At 47.7% G+C, this 18,599-nt stretch overlaps 1 protein-coding gene across 1 annotated transcript in view; it reads right to left on the reverse strand.

The window, feature by feature from the left end:
• PMF1 (polyamine modulated factor 1) overlaps positions 1-18,599 on the reverse strand; it is a 59,670-nt gene that overhangs the window by 7,815 nt on the left and 33,256 nt on the right. Inside the window, exon 3 of the mRNA XM_078671288.1 lies at positions 15,913-16,013. Within this exon, the coding sequence (XP_078527414.1) occupies positions 15,913-16,013 (101 nt within the window). The remainder of the gene's footprint in view (positions 1-15,912; positions 16,014-18,599) is intronic.

The following is an 18,599-nucleotide window of genomic DNA, read 5'->3' on the forward strand; positions in this document are numbered from 1 at the left end:
ATGCTTCAGTTACCAATCCTCTTTCTCGGTTACTGTGAGGGGATCAAAACTACTGCTGCATAAAATAATATTGAAAATAATTGAAATAATTACAAAAGCCAGTCTTGCTTTGGCATTACTTAAGCAGTGCTAAAGCACGACTGGCTTCAAACATCCCTCCTCCCCAGTTCCATGTACACCAGCGAATGGAAAGGAACACTACAAGCTTCACTGTCAAGTAGGGACTAAATGAGATCATTACAGCAGCTCATTCAGCAGGAAACAAGTGACTCATGTTAAAACAATTCTGAAGAATCCATTCACGTAGAACATAGAGGATAAAGATGGCATATGAACGCTGGTGGGCACAAACCAGGGTGTAGAGTTTTCAAGAAAGCACAGAAGTATAGATAGTACTGGTAAGGGAGGGAAAAAAGACTGCACAAAAAAACCTTTTTGGTTGGCTGACCAGGAGGAAGAAGTGTGATTTTTTTTTTAAACCAGATTTTATTGGCATTTATCATTCAGCACAATACAATTACATTATCCTCTCGGACAGTAAACATCCACAATTCCCCCGCAGGATTAGTCGCACTGTGTTCAGGTGCTGCCTTCCCAGCTTCCACTTATCCTTCGACTGACTATCACATTTGGCGATGGTTGCCACATTGGATTCTCGACAATATTAACAGTCTAACAGTACCCCCCTCCCCTGCTGCTGCCGACTTCCTTGCCACTTCCACTCTCGCTGCGGATATGGTCTGGGTCCCAGTCTTGCTCGCCACACCTTTGTGTCTTATTCAGAGAGCACGCCATGTGAGTGGAGTTCAGGGTACCATGGCCCAGCTACGTCCCCCCCTCAACTCGGTCTTGATTCTGCTCCCCAGGGCCCACCGGCTGAGATCCCGCCCGTGCCGAGCTAGGTGTCGACTCTTGGTCCTCATTTTGCAGATCGACCAACACCCCCCAGACCTGCACCCGCTCCAATCTCCCTATACCCTTTTTCGCATTCCGAAGCAAGATTCTATGCTCACAGCTTACTCATTTCACTAACTCCCTTTTCCAGTTGCCGACCCCCGGGCCAGCCGGAACCTTCCACTTGCTGGTAAGTTCACGTTTCGCCAGGACGCATGCTAGATCCTGGAACCTGGCTGTGACCTTGGTTTTAGTGGAGTGGGGAAACAGATTGAGCAGTACTCGCGCTGTCTCACGAACCACCTCCTGCCAGTACTTCTCTATCTTCAGGCAACTCCACATCATATGAAGATAGCTATCTCCTATCTCCTGACATCTGGGGCAGCACGCATCCTCCCGGCCAAAATACCTGTTAATCCTGTCAGGGGTAATATACGCCCTATGCAGCGTATAAAAACGAATTAATTGGAATTGTGCGTTCCGGGAGACCTTGGTTTCTCGGATCAATGTATTTTCCCAATCTTTCTCCACTATGGGGCTCCCCGTGTCCACTTCCCATTTACATTTCAGACTCTCCAGCAACCCTGTGGAATCCCGTCTAATGGCTCTGTAGAGACATGAGACCGCCTTAATTACCCCGTCCGCTAGACTTATGTATTCACATGTAGAATGTGTGGGTGGTTCTAATGTCCCCCGACCCCAATGTCTCCGCATGGCCCCGGTGACTGCCCCGTACAGCAGAAAATGTCCCTGTGGGATATCCCAACTAGCCTGGAAGGCCTCAAATGTGAGCAGCTCCCCATCACCATACAAATCTCCCACCTTGGTGACCCCCGCGTGTGCCCACTCCCCCAATCCCCTCCACTGACCTCCATGTGGGAGCGCCTCCAACAACGCCACAGGCATCTCTGGGGAGTAAGGTCGCTTAGTTTGGTTTTCTGAAGACATCTGAACCAGCAGCTTCTTATCACCTTATGTTCTTGTGACGAGGAGGACCCGGACTCGGGCCCTCCTGGCTTACCTTTACCTGTGTCCCCTCTTTTTGCACAGCACTCCGATACCTGGAAAACGGCTGGCGACTGGTGCAATCCCTCACAGGACAGAGAGGAGCCATGTTACTTTAACTGGGCGGAGTTGGACCCTGAGCCCGCCCACCAATTTGAGGTAAAGGAACGCCCGACAGAGACTCAGGTGTGTTTTACACCCGGAGGTAGCGGAGAGTGGTGGCGTGAGCGAGGAGCAGAGAGGAAGAGGACGGAGGACAGAGAACCGAACGAGTCAATCGAGGAGGAGAGCGTGCAACATCGGCTGGAGGCGGGAGAGCAGAGGAGGAGATCGGGAGAGGAGGAGAGCGTGAAACATCGGCTGGAGGCGGGAGAGCAGAGGAGGAGATCGGGAGAGGAGGAGAGCGTGAAACATCGGCTGGAGGCGGGAGAGCAGAGGAGGAGATCGGGAGAGGAGGAGAGCGTGGAACATCTGAAAGCTGAGGCGGGAGAAGAACGGCGGAGGATGGAGGCAGAAGTTGAGAGAGGTAGCGGATCGCGGACCTACGAAGACATCTGCGGCAAGCCGGGAGGCCAACGGGAAGGCGCATCGTCCAGCCACACTTCAGGTACGGTCACGGTTCTCGGGGTGGGCGGGCCGTAAGTGGGGTAAACCTCCGTGACACAAGCGATCCTCTGTGCACCGATCCCCTCCCTCACTTACCGGCACCGTTATTCTCTGGTATTTGTTGAGAACACGTGTGATCCCTCACTTCCCTACCCTGATCTAGCAGCCCTACCGTTGCCTAAATATTGGTTTCTTTTCTTTCTCGGGGTCTTCCTGACGAGAGTCGACAACGGCGGACGCAAGGCCTACAAATCCCAGGAGACACCGGGAGTTCTATCGACTGGGAACAGCAAAACAAGAAGCGGAGGACGCTGAAAATCCCTTACCTTTCTATCGAGTGCCAGTACAGAAAAGGAAACAATACAAAACAATAAAACCCTCGTTACCAAGAACCCCTTTGTCTGTCAGCTTATTCGACAACCCGGTCAAAATCCCACAGTTCTGAAGTGGTCAGTGCACGCTGTTTGATGGTACCCATGAGTGTACTCAGGACAGCTGCTCTATTCGGGGTGAACGGGGGAGTCCTCCTGCCCGGATCTAGGCTTCCTGCCAGCCACCGAGTGAAATGTTGAAGCTGACCCGCCAAGTAATAATTCTCCATATCCGGTACCGCCAGTCCCCCCCTCCTCTCTCGCCCTGCGCAATGTGGCCAACGCCACGCAGTGCCTGCTGGGTCCCCATATAAAAGTGGCCAGGACAGAGTCGAGGGGTCTGAACCACGCCTTAGGAATCCACACTGGGAGCGTGGTAAAAAAATATAACAAACGAGGCAATGCCACCATTTTTAGTAAGGAGATGCGCCCTGCCACTGACAGGGGCGGCGTCGCCCAAAACGTCATACTGCCCTTGAGCGATTGAAGAGCCTCCCTACATTTCCCTCCTGAACATCAGAGAGATCATGGTACACTTTAACCCCCAGGTATCTAAAGCAGCGGGGTTCCCACTGGAGGTTCCCCAGGCATGCAGGCGGCAAGGCCTCCTCCACTATCGAGAAGAGTCACGACTTCTGCCAGTTGACACAGAGCCCAGAAAGAGCTCTGAATATGTCCATCATATGCCGGGCTCCCTTCAGCGCCCCACCTGTGTCCTTTAGAAAAAGGAGCAAATCATCTGCATATAATGCGATATGACGAATGCCCTCATATGGCGCCCCTGATCGAGCCATACACACCAGCGGCTCTACTGCCAACGCGAACAGCAGGGGGGAAAGGGGACACCCCTGTCGTGTACCTCTCTCCACCCCATACTGTAGGGAAATGGTGCAGCCCGTCCGTACCCGCGCCACTGGGTCCATATATAGTATTTGAACCCATCGGATAAAGTCCTGCCCGAACCCCATCGTTGCCAGAACTGCGTACAAGTATTCCCACTCAAGGCTGTCGAATGCTTTCTCGATATCGATAGCAAAGATCGCCCCCTCCTGCGCCACTGCCGCTCCCTGCTGCAGCACTGTAAACAGCCTCCTGATGTTCAGGGTGGTATTTCTGCTAGGAATGAAACCCGCTTGATCGGAATGCACTAAAGACGTCATGTGTGGCAGCAGCCTATTAGCCAATATCTTACTGAGAATTTTAAAATCGAGGTTTAGCATCAACAGTGGTCGGTAGGCTGCACACTCAGTTGGGTCCTTGCCCGGCTCAAGCAGGGGAACCATTACCGCCCACCTCGTTGTGGGAGGCAACCTCCTACTCTCCCATGTAGCCGCGTACAATTCCACTAGTCTGGGAGCCAGCTCTACCAGGTACGTGGCATAGAATTCCTGGGGCAGGCCGTCTGTGCCCGGAGTCTTCCCCCTCGCCATCGCTTTATCTGCCCCTCTGATCTCCCGCTCCGTAATCGCCGCTCCTAGCCCCGCTGCATCCTCCACCACTAAGGAATGGAGCGGCAGGGGTGTCAAGTATCCTGCTATCCTGCCCATATCACGGTTGCCCGTGCTTTTATACAGACGGGTGTAATACTCCATAAACCGGCCACTCTTCTCCTCCTGCGTACATAAAGGACGTCCTCCCTGGTCGTGAATCGTCAGTATAGGACTGCCCCGTCTGGACGGGTCAGCGAGCCATGCCAACAGTTGCCCAGCTTTATCCCGCTCGTCGTGTGTCCTGTCCATGTACTTCTGGTAATCAAAGCATCGTAGACGCTCCACTTGCACTCCCTCCTCTTCCTTAGCTGCCATGAGTTCCTGCCTTAGTTCCGGGTGCTCCGGCCTTCTCCTCTCTACTGCCCTGAGTACCCCATCCGCTCTCTCCAAGTCAGCTGTGAGAGTCCTACGGACCCCTATAGCATCAGCCATGCAGTTCCCCCTAATCACAGTCTTGAAGGCCTCCCATTCCGTGATTCTGGAGTCCGAGGTGCCCGCATTGTCAGTAAAATATTGTATGATGTGTTCCCTAGTCTCCTGCTGGAACACCTGATCCTTAAGCGCTTCCGGTTTAAGGCACCATGTGGGGATGGGCTGCAAAATCCTACCCCCCTGTATCGTAACATTAGTGGATTATGGTCCGAGACTGTCCTAGTGAGGGACTCTGTCCCCCCCCCAGCTGGGTGTAAAGGCTAGGTGTGCTCAGGAAGGTGTCCAAGCGGACGTTTAACTCGTGAATGTGGGATAAATGCGAGTAGTCCCCATCTGTCGGATGCGCCCTGCGCCACACATCCACCAGCCCCCAACGGGTCTGCCAGTCCCTGAAAGCTCTAGCCACCACATGCACTGGGGAATCTCGAAGCGGCGGGTGCGATCGATCCATGGCAGTATCTGCAATACAATTGAAATCTCCCCCTATTAGAACCGCCCCTGTCATGTACGGCACCAGCACCCCCGACAGTTGCTCCAGGAATCTAACACGATCCACATTCGGGTCGTATACATTGACTAGGGTAACATCCTGCCCATCCAACCTGCCGGAGACAATCACATACCTACCCTCCAGATTAACTTTGTGCTCTATTAGGTGGAAGGGGACCCCCGCCCGCACCCAGATCAGCACCCCCGAGCAAATGCTGAAAATGAAGTATAAAACGCCTGCCCTCTCCAGCGCCTGTGCAGAGCCTCACCTTCTTTATCTAGTATGTGGGATTCTTGGAGCATCGCTATTGGCACCCCCCTCCTGTTTAGCTGTGAGAATATTTTATACCTCTTACTCATAGAATTCATGCCCCTAACATTCCACGACATTATGCTATAGGCGGCCTGTCTGCTGCATGACTGCACATGTTCATCCACTTGTCTGGCCCCAGACCTAGCATCTCTTTGCGCAACCTGCCAGTAACTCTTACCGCACAGCAGGACGTGGCACCCCCCCCCCCCCCCCGTCGACAGCAGCATCCCTACCCCTGACCCACACTACCAACCCCTTCCGAACATTACAATAACCGCCCTCTCCCCAGGACAAGTGAAAACAGTTCCCCATCCAAACTACACCCTTCAGTGCTTAAACAACCTAAGTTCAGAGGTGACGATCAAGCCAAAGTCCACCAAGAGGTTGCCTTCCTCTCTGCCCCCTCGGATTCCTCCCCCCCCCCCCGGTCAACAGATCACAAAGAAGCATCAGGGAACCCCCTCAAACGTAAGGTAGCAGGACATTACCATCAGTCTCCATTTTCCTGCCCCCAAGCATAGTTCTGAAAGTACCTGCCTGCGCCGCCCACATCACCCCAGGTCGTCCGCTGATCGGGGAGTCACGTGTGGCAGGATCTGGCTCGCATCTCCCATCGAACTCAAGCTGGTCTCTGAGTCCGAGTCTCTCTTGTCTTCCCCGGCGATCGGTGCTGGTTCCCGGATTCCCGCTGTACTCAAGGAGGCCACTGCTGCAATCGCACTGGCCTTAGCTCGATTGGCCTCCTCCACCGTCGGATGGGTCTTTGATGCAGCCCCCCTTCCAGGGGAGGTCGGCAGGCTTTTGTTCGCTGGCCCCTCCTCTCCTCGCTGTTGCCCCTGGGAATCCTGGCCCTCAATCCAACCCCATAAGTCCTGGGGGGTTGGTAAAGAAGGTGGTTGCTCCATTATGTACGATGCGCAACTTGGCCGGAAAAACCATAGAGTAAGACAACCCCATCTGGCGCAGCATCCGTTTAACTGCCGTGAAGGATGCTCTGTGCTGCTGAACCTCCAGGGAAAAGTCAGGGAAGATTCGTAACACGCCGTTCTCCATTTTAAGTTGCCCTTTAAGCCGCCCCTGGCCAAGCACATAGTCCCTGTCCTTATAGAACAAGAGGCGGGTCACCACCGGCCTCGGCGGCCCGCCTGGCTGAGGGGCCCGGGCCGGCACCCTGTGCGCCCGCTCCAGCGCAAAGAATGGGGACAGCCCTTCCCCCACCACTTCTGTACGTAACTATCGCTCGAGGTACTCCACCATATTGTTCCCTTCGACCTTCTCCGGCAGGCCCGTGACTCGAATGTTGTTCCTGCAGGCTCTAATTTTCTGCATCCTCTGCCCGTTGCTCCAGAACCTGCACCCTTTTCTCTATGGCTGTGAGTTTGCTGGCCATCGCCGCGACCGACGGTCCCAGGCCCTCTATCTCTGCCTCCGTAGCCGTGACACGATCCGCCAGTTTCCTGTGATCCGCTCACAGGAGGTCCAAGTCTTCCCAGAGGGTGTCAATTTTAGTTTCAACCGCCTGCCGGGAGCGTTCTATGGCCTGCAGAATGTCCTGAAGGGAGGGGTCGCCCTGGGGCGGCCTGGTCCCCGTCCGCGAAGTAGTGTCTCCGCAGTCTTCGCCCGCTCCCTCCTGGTGCTCATTTTCCCGCCGCTTGGTGGTCCGGCCCATGGTGACCGCAGGTCCAGTGATCAGTGCTCCCCACACACAATATAACGGGGCAAAGATGATTGTGGGCACCCCCCGCCCGCTTGCAGTGTTCAATCCTGTAACTGCCACCCCTTGGACACCTCGCCGCTATTCCTCCGGTGCAGTGCGCCCACCACTCCACTCCACCACTCCACAGGCGCCGCTCTGCACTGGCCTACCGTCGCTCCTTCCCTACGATGGCCGGCACTGGCGTCCTCCGCCTCTCTTCTCCCTAAGCTTCGCCCGCTCCGCAGTCCGTCCAAGAATCACACGAGGCTGACCCCCGACGTGACCAGTCTTGTGTGCACCTCCGTCTCCTGGCGTCACTGTCGCCGTATAAGCCCACCGCCAGCATCTCCGTGCCTCTTCCGTACCCTGTGTCCCTGGGTTCCATGGTCCGCCTAGTGACCACGCAAGGCAGCTCGCTGTCAGGCCCACCTTCTTATGCGCGCCTCAAGTCACAAGCGCCGCAGCATCACTCCTCCCGCAGGTCGCTCGCAGTCACCTTCCGCTCTAGGGCCTCGCCATTGCCTCCTAGGCTATGCCCCTCATGACCATCTGATGCACACTGTAGGGCCCCGCGTTCTTCTCTGCGCCACACTGACTCTGTCCTCCGCAGGCCACACACCAGCCCACTCTCCCCCAATGCGCTCAGTCAATATAGGGGGGCCAACTGCTTCCGTGCACATCCCGCCGTGTCTGCCGCCCCAGTTGGATTGAAACTCCTCTGCGGCCGACTCTGTCCAGGCTTCTCTCCCGTGTGGGGGCACCCTCCACTCTTCAGGTCCCGGGGCCATCCACAGCACTTACCTGCACCTGCTCCTCACCGGCACTTGGGCGGGCTCTTCCTGACGCCGCCGCTAGCCACACTCGCAGGGCAGGAGCCCCAGGCGCTCGTCCACCGCCGCCGTCCACATACTGCGGCCGTCATTTTAAACGGCCCGCTGCCGCCGAGAGCCCAGTCCGCCAAGTTTCGTTTAGGTGTCCCCACCTCTTCAGCAACAGTACCGGCCTCCACTGCCCCTCCGGGCACTGCTGCAAGCCACCTTGTTAGTGGTGCCACACCGCACCCGAGCCGGCTTCCGATATCTCTTTGCTCCGGGCTCTATTCACAAACGCGCAGATGCCATTTTGCGCTGTTCGTGGACTCGCCGCCAAAGTCAGTTTTCTCCCGCAGGGAAGGGCTATCTGCCTCGTTCAGCCTTTGTCCAGGATCCCCCAATGTTCCGACCCCTTCCGGGCCGTCACTCTCTGGGCCCCCCTGCAGCGGTCAGGATGGGACCAGAGAAGGGATCAAGGACGGGAGCTCGGATTCAGGCTCTCGTCTCCATCAGCGTCAGGCCACACCCCCCGGAAGATGATAGTGATAAAGTAAGTAGTGACATACTGGAACTATTCTCAGGAAAGAAGAGGTGGCAAGTGGAATATGGGAGGGAAACACGGACAAAGGAGAATAGGTAGCAGTAACACAGTGACACCAACCTAGAGTCATGGGCCAAGTATTTACAGGACCATGTAGGCACTAAGGCTTATGGACTGGGAGGCACGTGGAAAGTATTGGCAGAGAGGTACTGGGTGGCACAATGAGACACTACCTATGCTACAGACAATACTGTTCGTCCCAAAAGGCTGGCCATCACCAGCTTAAGATGGTGATCATAAATCAGATTTACAGGATACAGTTGAACATAGGTCTTTTCAATCAGTCACATCTGTACAGATCTGCGGAGTCCTTCAAAGAAAATGCCCTCATCAGTCACGATCAATGGCTGGATGTCCATACTGTAATCCGCCCCCTGAACTCACATTGTGGAGCTCCCGAGTGTTCTGCTTCTTGCTCTGCTTTTTCTGCCCTTTCTACTGATATTTGTGGTCTTTCCCCGAAATCTCTCTTTCTGTTGGTCTTTCCTGTAAAAAGTATATATGGTTCGATTATGGCTCGACAACTGCATTCTTTGACGAGAGGACCCACAAGTTCTGAGGAAGAGGAATTCCTTCACAGCATTTTATGTGAAGATTTAGCTTAGCATCAGGCTAGTTCCTTTTCTACTATTCAGCCTCCTGGATGGCATCTTCTAACACATAACAGAACCCTTAAGGGAGTGAGAGTTTCAAAGGCAAACCCCACAAACCGTTTGACCTTTCAGGACATATTTTCATCATTAGAATGGTATTTTGTCAAACTGAGCAAGTACAATAGTGGAGGGGAAGAGTTAAGAAAAGTCTTACTTTGACAGACAAAACAGAGATCAAATACAAATAAATGTAAGAACAAAGAGCAAAAAAGGGGACCAAAATGGCAGATGATAAATGAAGACCACCGTTCCCTCCTAAAAATAAATCCTAGACCCAGATTACAAATGGACCTGTGTCAAAAGTGAAATTAATGCAAAGATCGGAATTTCTCATGTGCAATAAATAGCACCAATTATGAATAGTACGTAATTTGATATGTGCCAACAACTAGTTATTACGCATAATGATATTAACTAGGCAAACTTTCATTGGGACTCTGTTGTGAGAAATGGAAAAAATAAACAATCTAGCGGACCTTGTAAAACATGATTTTTCACTTTGTTTTTCTTTGAGTAAATGGTCAGAAAATGAGTTTTCCTCTCAGCCAAGGGTAATTTATAATGTTGATTTACAAATTACTCTGTGAATGGGTGATGGTGTAGAAATATCTAAGAAAATCCCATAAAGGACAACGAAAGTTTACATTGAAATTTGTGAAGTGTGCTGTGGTGTGGGCTGCCCTTAAGGATAGGGAGGAAGGGGGGGGGGGGGGGGGGGAGAACATTTCTCCTTCCTACTGTCACTTAACATCAAAATCTGAGTTTTAGGACATTCAGGCCGAAAATGTTCTCCCAATTCCAATTTGTAATTATGTTTTTACTCCTTGCTTTGTAATCAAGGAAGTGGACGGGCTGAAAAGCAGTGGTGAAAGGAAGAGCCCAATGTGTCCCCTGAAGTACACTAGTAGATCAGTCACAGGACCTATGCAAAATATTGCATGTGAGAGCGGAGGAATGATTGGTTACAATTCCAGGCACTGTTTTTTTTTCAGGATGGTGCTGTGATTGTTTACATCATATGCTATCAATACAAATCAGGGATGCCAGGTCTTTGTTCAGCATTTTCGATCTACTAGAATAAACCCTGACCATTGAAAATTCAAGAAAGCACCCATAAAAAGACGTGTTAAACAATAACATGAGTAGCAGCATATATACTGCTAAAGACAAGAAGCCTACTGGTACAAGCCTGCTGTATGAATGTAAAATACAGTGCAAACTACTGCAGTTCCATTCCCTCTCTCAAGCCTGAACTCTGCATGTCTACTGCACAATATAGTGTATTGGACCACATATTTCTGCAGTGACCTTGTGTCTGGCTTGCCTTTTGAGGATTTACTAGTCTTATCAACATTTGAGAATGGTGTGTAGTTGGACAGGACCGCAAGAGTCTACATCACCTTTCCTCAGCGTTGACTGCTTCAGCATGTACAGTCTCTTCCTTTGTGAAGAGTTTTGTTGCAGAAATTTGGGATATCCGGGGCACATATTGTAGAAATGCATTGATGCATGGGGACGTTGTACAAGGCTCCATCACTAGATTAACTGCTGTAATCCCATGTGCAGTTTGATCACCATTTAGGTTCCTGTAGGATTTAAAATTGAGATAGCAGTTTCTAAGGTGAGGGGAGATGGATGGACATTGTTTGTAAGGAGACCCATTTCTATTTTGTTTTAATAAAGTTATGTCCTTGCATTGTTGTGGGGGAAAAGGTAGGGCATACCTTACCTGCAACTGAAAGGACCCACTATAACCTCGGACCTTGATACGGTCTTCTTGTGGTGGTGCTCTGAACATTTTTTCTAATTCATGTGTATGGTTTCCCACCTACATGTGACACTATAGATATGGCATAGTGTCCTTGCTTTCATTGAGCACACCTCATTTACTTTGAATGTTTAAAGCTTCCCTGAATTTACGTATGTGCTAGCATTTTGACGACCATGGTCATCCTTTTTGCTTGTATACCACCTTAATAGTGTTTGGGTAGGCTATCCGGTTTTATGATTAAACCTGTAATACCGGATAAACCCCCACTAAAAAAAGGAAACAGCCCCCCATTGGTGTAAATACCAACACTGGTTAACACTTCCACAACCACAAACATAAATGCCATTCAAATAAAGGAAAGTGAGAGAAAATGAGTTCTAGTTCTACCTGAAGGGGCCAACGCAATATAACGGTTATACAAGGAAGCAGCAAGAAAGACTGGTTTAAGATTATTCTGCTTGAGTTTTTTGGTTTAAAAATGTCGCTAAAATGTGTTTCTTTTTGTTTCAGGTTTTGTGTGCTTGGATTAAAAGCACAGTGTTTAGAAATATGTTTAGGTCTGATCTAATTATTTTATACACTGTAGAGAATCTGGGAATATTAAGACCATATTTAATATTTTGGTGTTTAATTGATGAAAGGGATGGCTCTTAGGAATTTTGCCCTATATGTACTATCACGTTTGCACACAGAAAAGTAAAACAGTTTGATAAATCAGTCACCTTTTCTAACAAGTCTGTATTGATTTCAGAACAACAGTCAAACACCCCAGGATTTAAACATTCAATGCAAGCTGAAGCAGCAGGTACCGGTGAAAAGAATATCACCATGCATGGAATAGTGGTGAAACCACAAAAATACATTCAACATACCCTCAAAAGTCACAGTCGCAAGGTGTCCCATTCTTATGTGTTATATCTTCAGCTTATCCTAGCTTTTTACCCAACTGCACTTTACTGCTGGTGTTTGTGAGCCCATATTTACAATTTTGCCAGCAAAGTATGTTCCAGAATACAACAGGATGTCTGTTAAAACGTCAGAACTGACAAAGTGAGACATCTGCCATGGGGATACTTGGCAGCTATGAATGGCCACAAAATAGCAGCACCACAATAATGCAGTCAGAACTTAACATGCAGGGCTACTAATTAATAAGCTACAATTCAATCCTCAACAGGCTCTTATGGCACTATGCTGTTGGCAGGGTTGACCACCCCTATAATGTCATAATAAGTAGCAAGGAGAAGTTGAATGTCCCCCAACTGTGTTGAGGAACTTGTTTATTAAAACATTTTAATACAGCACTCGTATGCCAATGATAGTCCTGTAAACCAGGCACAGTCCTGCCAGTGTGAGTGTAATGAGAAATGTGTGAGAGTGCAATACACAGAATTTGTGCTTAAACAGTCTAGAATAAGTCTATTGTACTGCCAGTGGGAAGCCACTACACAAAACTTGTTGTAAACACTGTAAACACAGATGTTGTCTATTTTGGAGGTTAGGCAGCAAGATAAGCATCGATTTCAATAGGTTTGGAAAACACTGGGAAAACATTACTAAAATCCACAGAAAATGTACACACTGAAAACAGGACAGCCTATCTTTGGGCTACAATGGTTCTGGCATGTCTTACCATATCTCCCTTAATTATCTGACTGATGTTATGAGAGAAGGGCTCTTTGCCCACTGCACTGCTCGCTCTTTGCCCAATTGTGAAATTAAGTATCAGCCAACTAATTATTAAGGTGTGCCAATTTTGACATTTTAGTCTGTCCTTTTCAGGTGCCAAATGCTATGCTGTACCACTTGTTGGTCACTGTATTCCAGTTTGGATTTTTACTGTTTAATTGGGTTGATCGTCAAGATTCTCGGTTACACACAGTTAAAGAACGCAAATATTCCTTCAGGATGCTAATCAATAAAAGTTACAGAAGGTAGCTTTATTTTTTGTGCGGAGTTGCCCAACGCAGACAGGCACGGTGGGTTGTTGCACTGTTGCTGGGTATGTGCCATGTCTGAGACATAGTGTATGTTACATGAGTGATCTGCCAAAAAGCCCATTTTGCAGTGATTGCTTTAAGGCTTTAACAGTTATTTGATAAGTATATGTCCACTTTGTGAGACCAACGGTATTTCAAAGGCATTTACAGGTTGTATGGGGTTTCCACTTTCTCTCAGACGTTCACAGGTTAAACTCTCATATTAGAACTTTCTGGTTGCAGTTATGGTGCCAGATCACAGATTTATACTAGAGAAATGTGGAAAATTGCTACAATCAAGGAGGTAAGTGAGTGGAGTGTGCAACACACAAGCTCTAGGTTGATTTGTAGGCCGATCATTGGTTCCTGCTAATGGTAAGGCTCTTGCATACACTTACACCACTCTCCATCTCCCTACACTACTGGGTTTTCGGAATAATTTTTTAGGAGTCATTCATGTTCAAACCGGGGTACAATCAGAGCTATAATATGGCATCTGTTTTTGGCACTTGGATCATGTTTAAGTGTTTGTGACTGTCTGACTCCAGACAACTTTGATGTGGGGCTTGGCCTCAGATATGGATCTTGAGAATAGACTAGAAGAAGATTTGGATCTTGAGAGGAGTTTTGCTTTCAGGTGCTGACACCGTTCTTCTCTACTATTCTCACATTTCTATAGTTGGCTTGGGATAATTGTTCTCGCGTTGCATCCACGCTTTTGCTGGAGGTGCAGGTGCTAAAAAAGCCCTTGGTTTTCACTCTTGATAGGTAGTAGCCAGTTGAGTGATTTCCTGGGAGATAGTAGGTTTCTGAGTTCTTGGTGCTGTGATCCACTGTGTATTTCTTTGCTTCAAAGCCCTCATGATCTTCTGTTTGTGGGTATTCTCAAGTGTAGGTGGCTAGCCATGGTCACCTTTAGTCTCACTGAATTCTCTGGCCAGAGTAGCTGGTTTACTCTTCTCTTGAATTGGCATGATGTGCAACCCTGGTATGGAGCTAGCCAGACAGATCCTACATCATTGTATGGTTTCCTGTAATGCGTTTGATTTGTTATCCGTTGTTGGTTTACAATGTGACCCCTAGTGGGCTCCACCCATCTCAAATGTTGGTTTAAGATTTAATTATGGATTTCAAATGATCTAGTGCATGGGTACTCACAGAAATGTTCCCCAAGGCCAATAGTATGATCTGAGGTATGACAGAGGCCACACTGATGACACCAGGGTCCAGGCGTAGAGCACGTAAATAGTGTGAACAGTGAGTAATGGAGTTATTTTAAGAGTTTCATTCCGTACAGGTCTCTAAATTAAGCCCCTAGCCACTAGAAGAGTCATAGATTTGACAATACTGTGTTATGCTGTATGTGAGTTGCTATCCCTCTACAGCACCATGGGGTAAGTGTTTTCTCTGCTGTTGCTACCTTTGGTGAGTCAAGTGCACAAAATAAATAACTTGACTATTGAATTGTAATTAAATAGAATCACAATCTCCTTATGCCATTAGTCTCTTATCTGTAAGCATTAAAGAGTGTTGAAACAGGGATCAGTCCTGGCTTCCCCACTTGACCAAACTGTGTGAATCTAGGCAATAGTTTATATCACTTTGCCTGGTCTTTCTTTATTATCACTTGACATATGAGAGCACCTTGAAATATAGGAGTACAAAAAGTATGTTGTACAAAGTCTCATGTATGTTGATACATGTATAATAATAACCTAGTCCACACAGAGGGTCCCATGACATCTGACCTGCCTCTGTTCACTACTGAGATTTTTGACAGAACGAAGAATGCATGAATATTTACAAATTCAGGACTGAAAACTATCACTTTTAGAAAATGCATATCAAGGAAGTGATATAATCTGATGCTCTAAGGAGAAACACTTCAGTAAATTAATTAAATGTTTTTGAATTCTGAAAGTTGTTATCAAATTTGTACACGTTTGTTGAATAAGGACTATAAAATAAAGGTGTTTTTAATGCAAGTGGTGCAGGACACCTTCTTTTCCTTTTATTTCTGTTAATATGTAAATAAACACTTGCCAGTTTAACAGCTTTCTGAATGTCACTGCTAAGTGACATAAACAGAAGCCCAAGGGGCTACATGTAAAGGTGAGGAGGGCCACAAGCCGTCCCTGGGCCATACTTAAAGTAGCCCTAATCTAGCGTGTAGTGAGACTTGTCCATGGTCTCTAGTGGTCTAGTTGGTGCATTCAAGCTTGCACGATCGCTGCTGTGGGTGGTTTTTGATTCATTTTGCCTTCTTTAGATTTCAAGTTCTCTTGCTTGACTCTTGATTGTACAGTTTTGAAAAATGTTTATTGCATACAGTCTACAAAGGGGCATGATTCTTACAAGTAGAGCCTGCAGAATTTCTAACTTCCTTGTCCCCGGAATGTGGTTGTTTTCCACACTTTAAGATCTGATGTGGGAAGCTAGAAACTTATCAGTGTTTTATCTTCCCTGGTGCTACATTTGGGAGGGGTGTGAGGTGGGGTTAATCATCCTTAATTATAGTGCATGGGGCTGCCTCATCCCTATGCAATTGCTCCTGCGGCACTGATGACAGCTATGCTCAGGATCCAACAGCTCTGTCCCAGTCGATAAGCGGAGTCCAAAATTCAATTTCCTCTTGGGGTCTCACATTCTAACTCCACAGATATATTCCTGATAAATTTAAAACAGCCCAGTAATCTGGAATCTGGTGATGTTTATACTAAAGGTTTGTCACAGTTCACCCAAATGTTTATGTCCTTCCAGTGTAGAAACTGTGGACATCTGCACAAAACACCATACTCACCAAGCAGGCTGCACTCGGCTCTTTGCTTCATCTTTAATCTTATCCAAAGAGTTGAGCAGGGCTTCTAGGTTACCTTCCTCCTTTATCTCCCTAATTTCATCCTGGCAAGACCATGTGGGTAAAGAAAGAAAAACACATTTGGTAAACACATTATGAGCCTAGAATGAACCACAGTTTGGCGACAAAAATCAATTAATTTAACAGTTATCCTAACTGTGGCAACTGCCGAAAGGGACACCCATCTAAGCCACTCTAAATCCATCAGATGCTGATCTTGTAAACCATGCACTATTTAGCAGCGTCTTCTTAAGCATTATCAAATTGTAATAAATGTGCCAATAATATTTTGTTGTATACCATAAACACGCTTCACTTATAAGAGACATCAGTCCAAACTATGAAAAGGAGAGTAAGCCTAATGAGCAGATCGCTGCAAGACGAACAAAAGGAGCCTAACTTGAAATGGAAGGCTTTGTGATCATCTCTTATCTTTGGAGTTCAGTTGCTTTCATATGAAATAGCCCACAACATGTTTCCTGAATGCTATGTGGATCACATTGGCGCATGTTTGGTAAGTGCATGAGGGAGCAGACCGTTCCATTCTCATAAAATGGGGATTAAGGCCAATATGATAATTCTCCCCAAGTAATCTTTAGGGGCTCTCTGGGCTGGGTTTGGAGAAATTACAGCTTAAAAAGTGGCAGCATTTCTGCACATAAGGAAAGTGTAATCCAAGGTATACTAACAACAACATGAGGCAATCTGTTACGATATCCGACATAGTGTATGTTCTAAGTTGTCTTGTAGCAGCAAACTAGGGTTCCTAGGGGCATTTAGAAGTTGAACCATTGAAGAAGATAGGAGAGACATTCGTCACAAGATAAAAAGTCCTACAATAATCCAAGAAGGAAAATGCAGAACCAATGAAAAGGAAACATTAGGTGAACAAATAGCACATGGGTACTAAAGTGGACTCTGAATAGCATCTTAGTATACAGATTGGTTTATTGGTTTAGTGAAGTTTGAACAAACGGCTGTATTGTATTGTAATTGCATTTATATAGCGCTTACTACCCCTGACGAGGAGTCGAAGAGCTTTTTCAGCAGGTAGCACGCTACTCCGGGGCCCATAGAGTATTAGTGTTGAAAATTAGAATAGTAAAATATGAAGTAATTTGAGTAGTGGATAGGTTATTCAGTTATTTGGGTAGAGAAGGGTAGGCGATTTAGGGGATTGCCGCCCAAGGCCAGATGCTGCATCATCTCCTTCCAATAGCAAGACAAATACACAGTACTGCTTTTGAAGTCACTAACCGGGCCACCTGTGGCTTGTTATGACCAATCTAATTGTGTGCCAAATTCAAGCAATCATTTGCAATGCAATAGGTCTCGCATTTACGCGAGTTTAGACTACTGGCATTGTAAATGACAATGCCTATTATTTTTGTTTTTTAAAACATAAATAAAAAGGCATTGGCATTTACAATGCCAGTAGCTTAAACTTGCGTAAATGCGAGACCTATTGCATTGCAAATGCTTGTTTGTCAATGCTGTGCAGCATTGGCAAAACGCATATTGTTTTTAACCGCTACTGCAAAGCATCCGAAAACTGCATTGGCAAAACCAATAGGTCCGAAAGGCAAGACTCATCGGCTTTGCTAATGCTTGTTCTTTATTTTGTCAGAAAAGGAGTTTGAAGGCAAATGCTGACTTCATTGAAATATTCTTGACGATTTCCCAGCGCAAATGTCTTTTGAAAGCCTTTGACTTGTTGGGAAATCTTCAGCTTTCCTGATTGGCCATATCGCCTTTCCCCATAGAACTCACAGCTTGCGACCCGCACGTCAGCTTTATTGTCTCCGGGCAAGATATAAAGCAAATGTCGAGGCTTAAATTGTTGCGTCATGCCTCAGATGCCGGAAGGTAGCATTGATGAGACATAGGTCTCATGATGTCTCCCACACAATCCCCGGTGGTAACTGTATGCAACATACATACCATTATCGCCGACTGCAGTCGTTTATCTCATCATTTTGAGCTTTATATCTCAGAACGGGGATAACACAGTAACACGTGTGCCTCAATGTAAAGTACAACAAGCATTTACAATGCAACGGTTTCGCCTTTGGAGAAGTTAGAGCTATTGGCATTGTAAATGACAAAATTTGTATTTATGTGTTGGTTTTGAAAACAGATAAATAAATGGCATTGTCATTTACATTGCCAATAGCTTAATATCTCGCAAATGTGAGAACTATTGTACCCTACGGATGAGCTCAGCAGACAGCAATTACTACCACACACACACCCAGAGCCACACACACACACACACCCATAGCCAGCCCCACACACCCAGAGCCAGCCACACACACCCAGTGCCAGCCACACCCAGAGCCACACACATACACCTAGAGCCCCACACACACACACAACCGGAGCAGTCACATACACACACCCACTGGAGCAGTCACACACACACACACACACTGGAGCAGTCACACACACACTGGAGCAGTCACATACACACACACACTGGAGCAGTCACATACACACACACACACTCTGGAGCAGTCACATTGTCGTGTATTTCTATAGGTTCTGAATCAGTCCCCCTATTCCTGACCCTATTTTGGTTAAACTAACTATCAAGTTAACTAACAGTCAGCCCATGAGGCAAGAAAACCCCC

Source organism: Lissotriton helveticus, chromosome 12 (genome assembly GCF_964261635.1).
Source record: "Lissotriton helveticus chromosome 12, aLisHel1.1, whole genome shotgun sequence".
Taxonomy (NCBI): domain Eukaryota; kingdom Metazoa; phylum Chordata; class Amphibia; order Caudata; family Salamandridae; genus Lissotriton; species Lissotriton helveticus.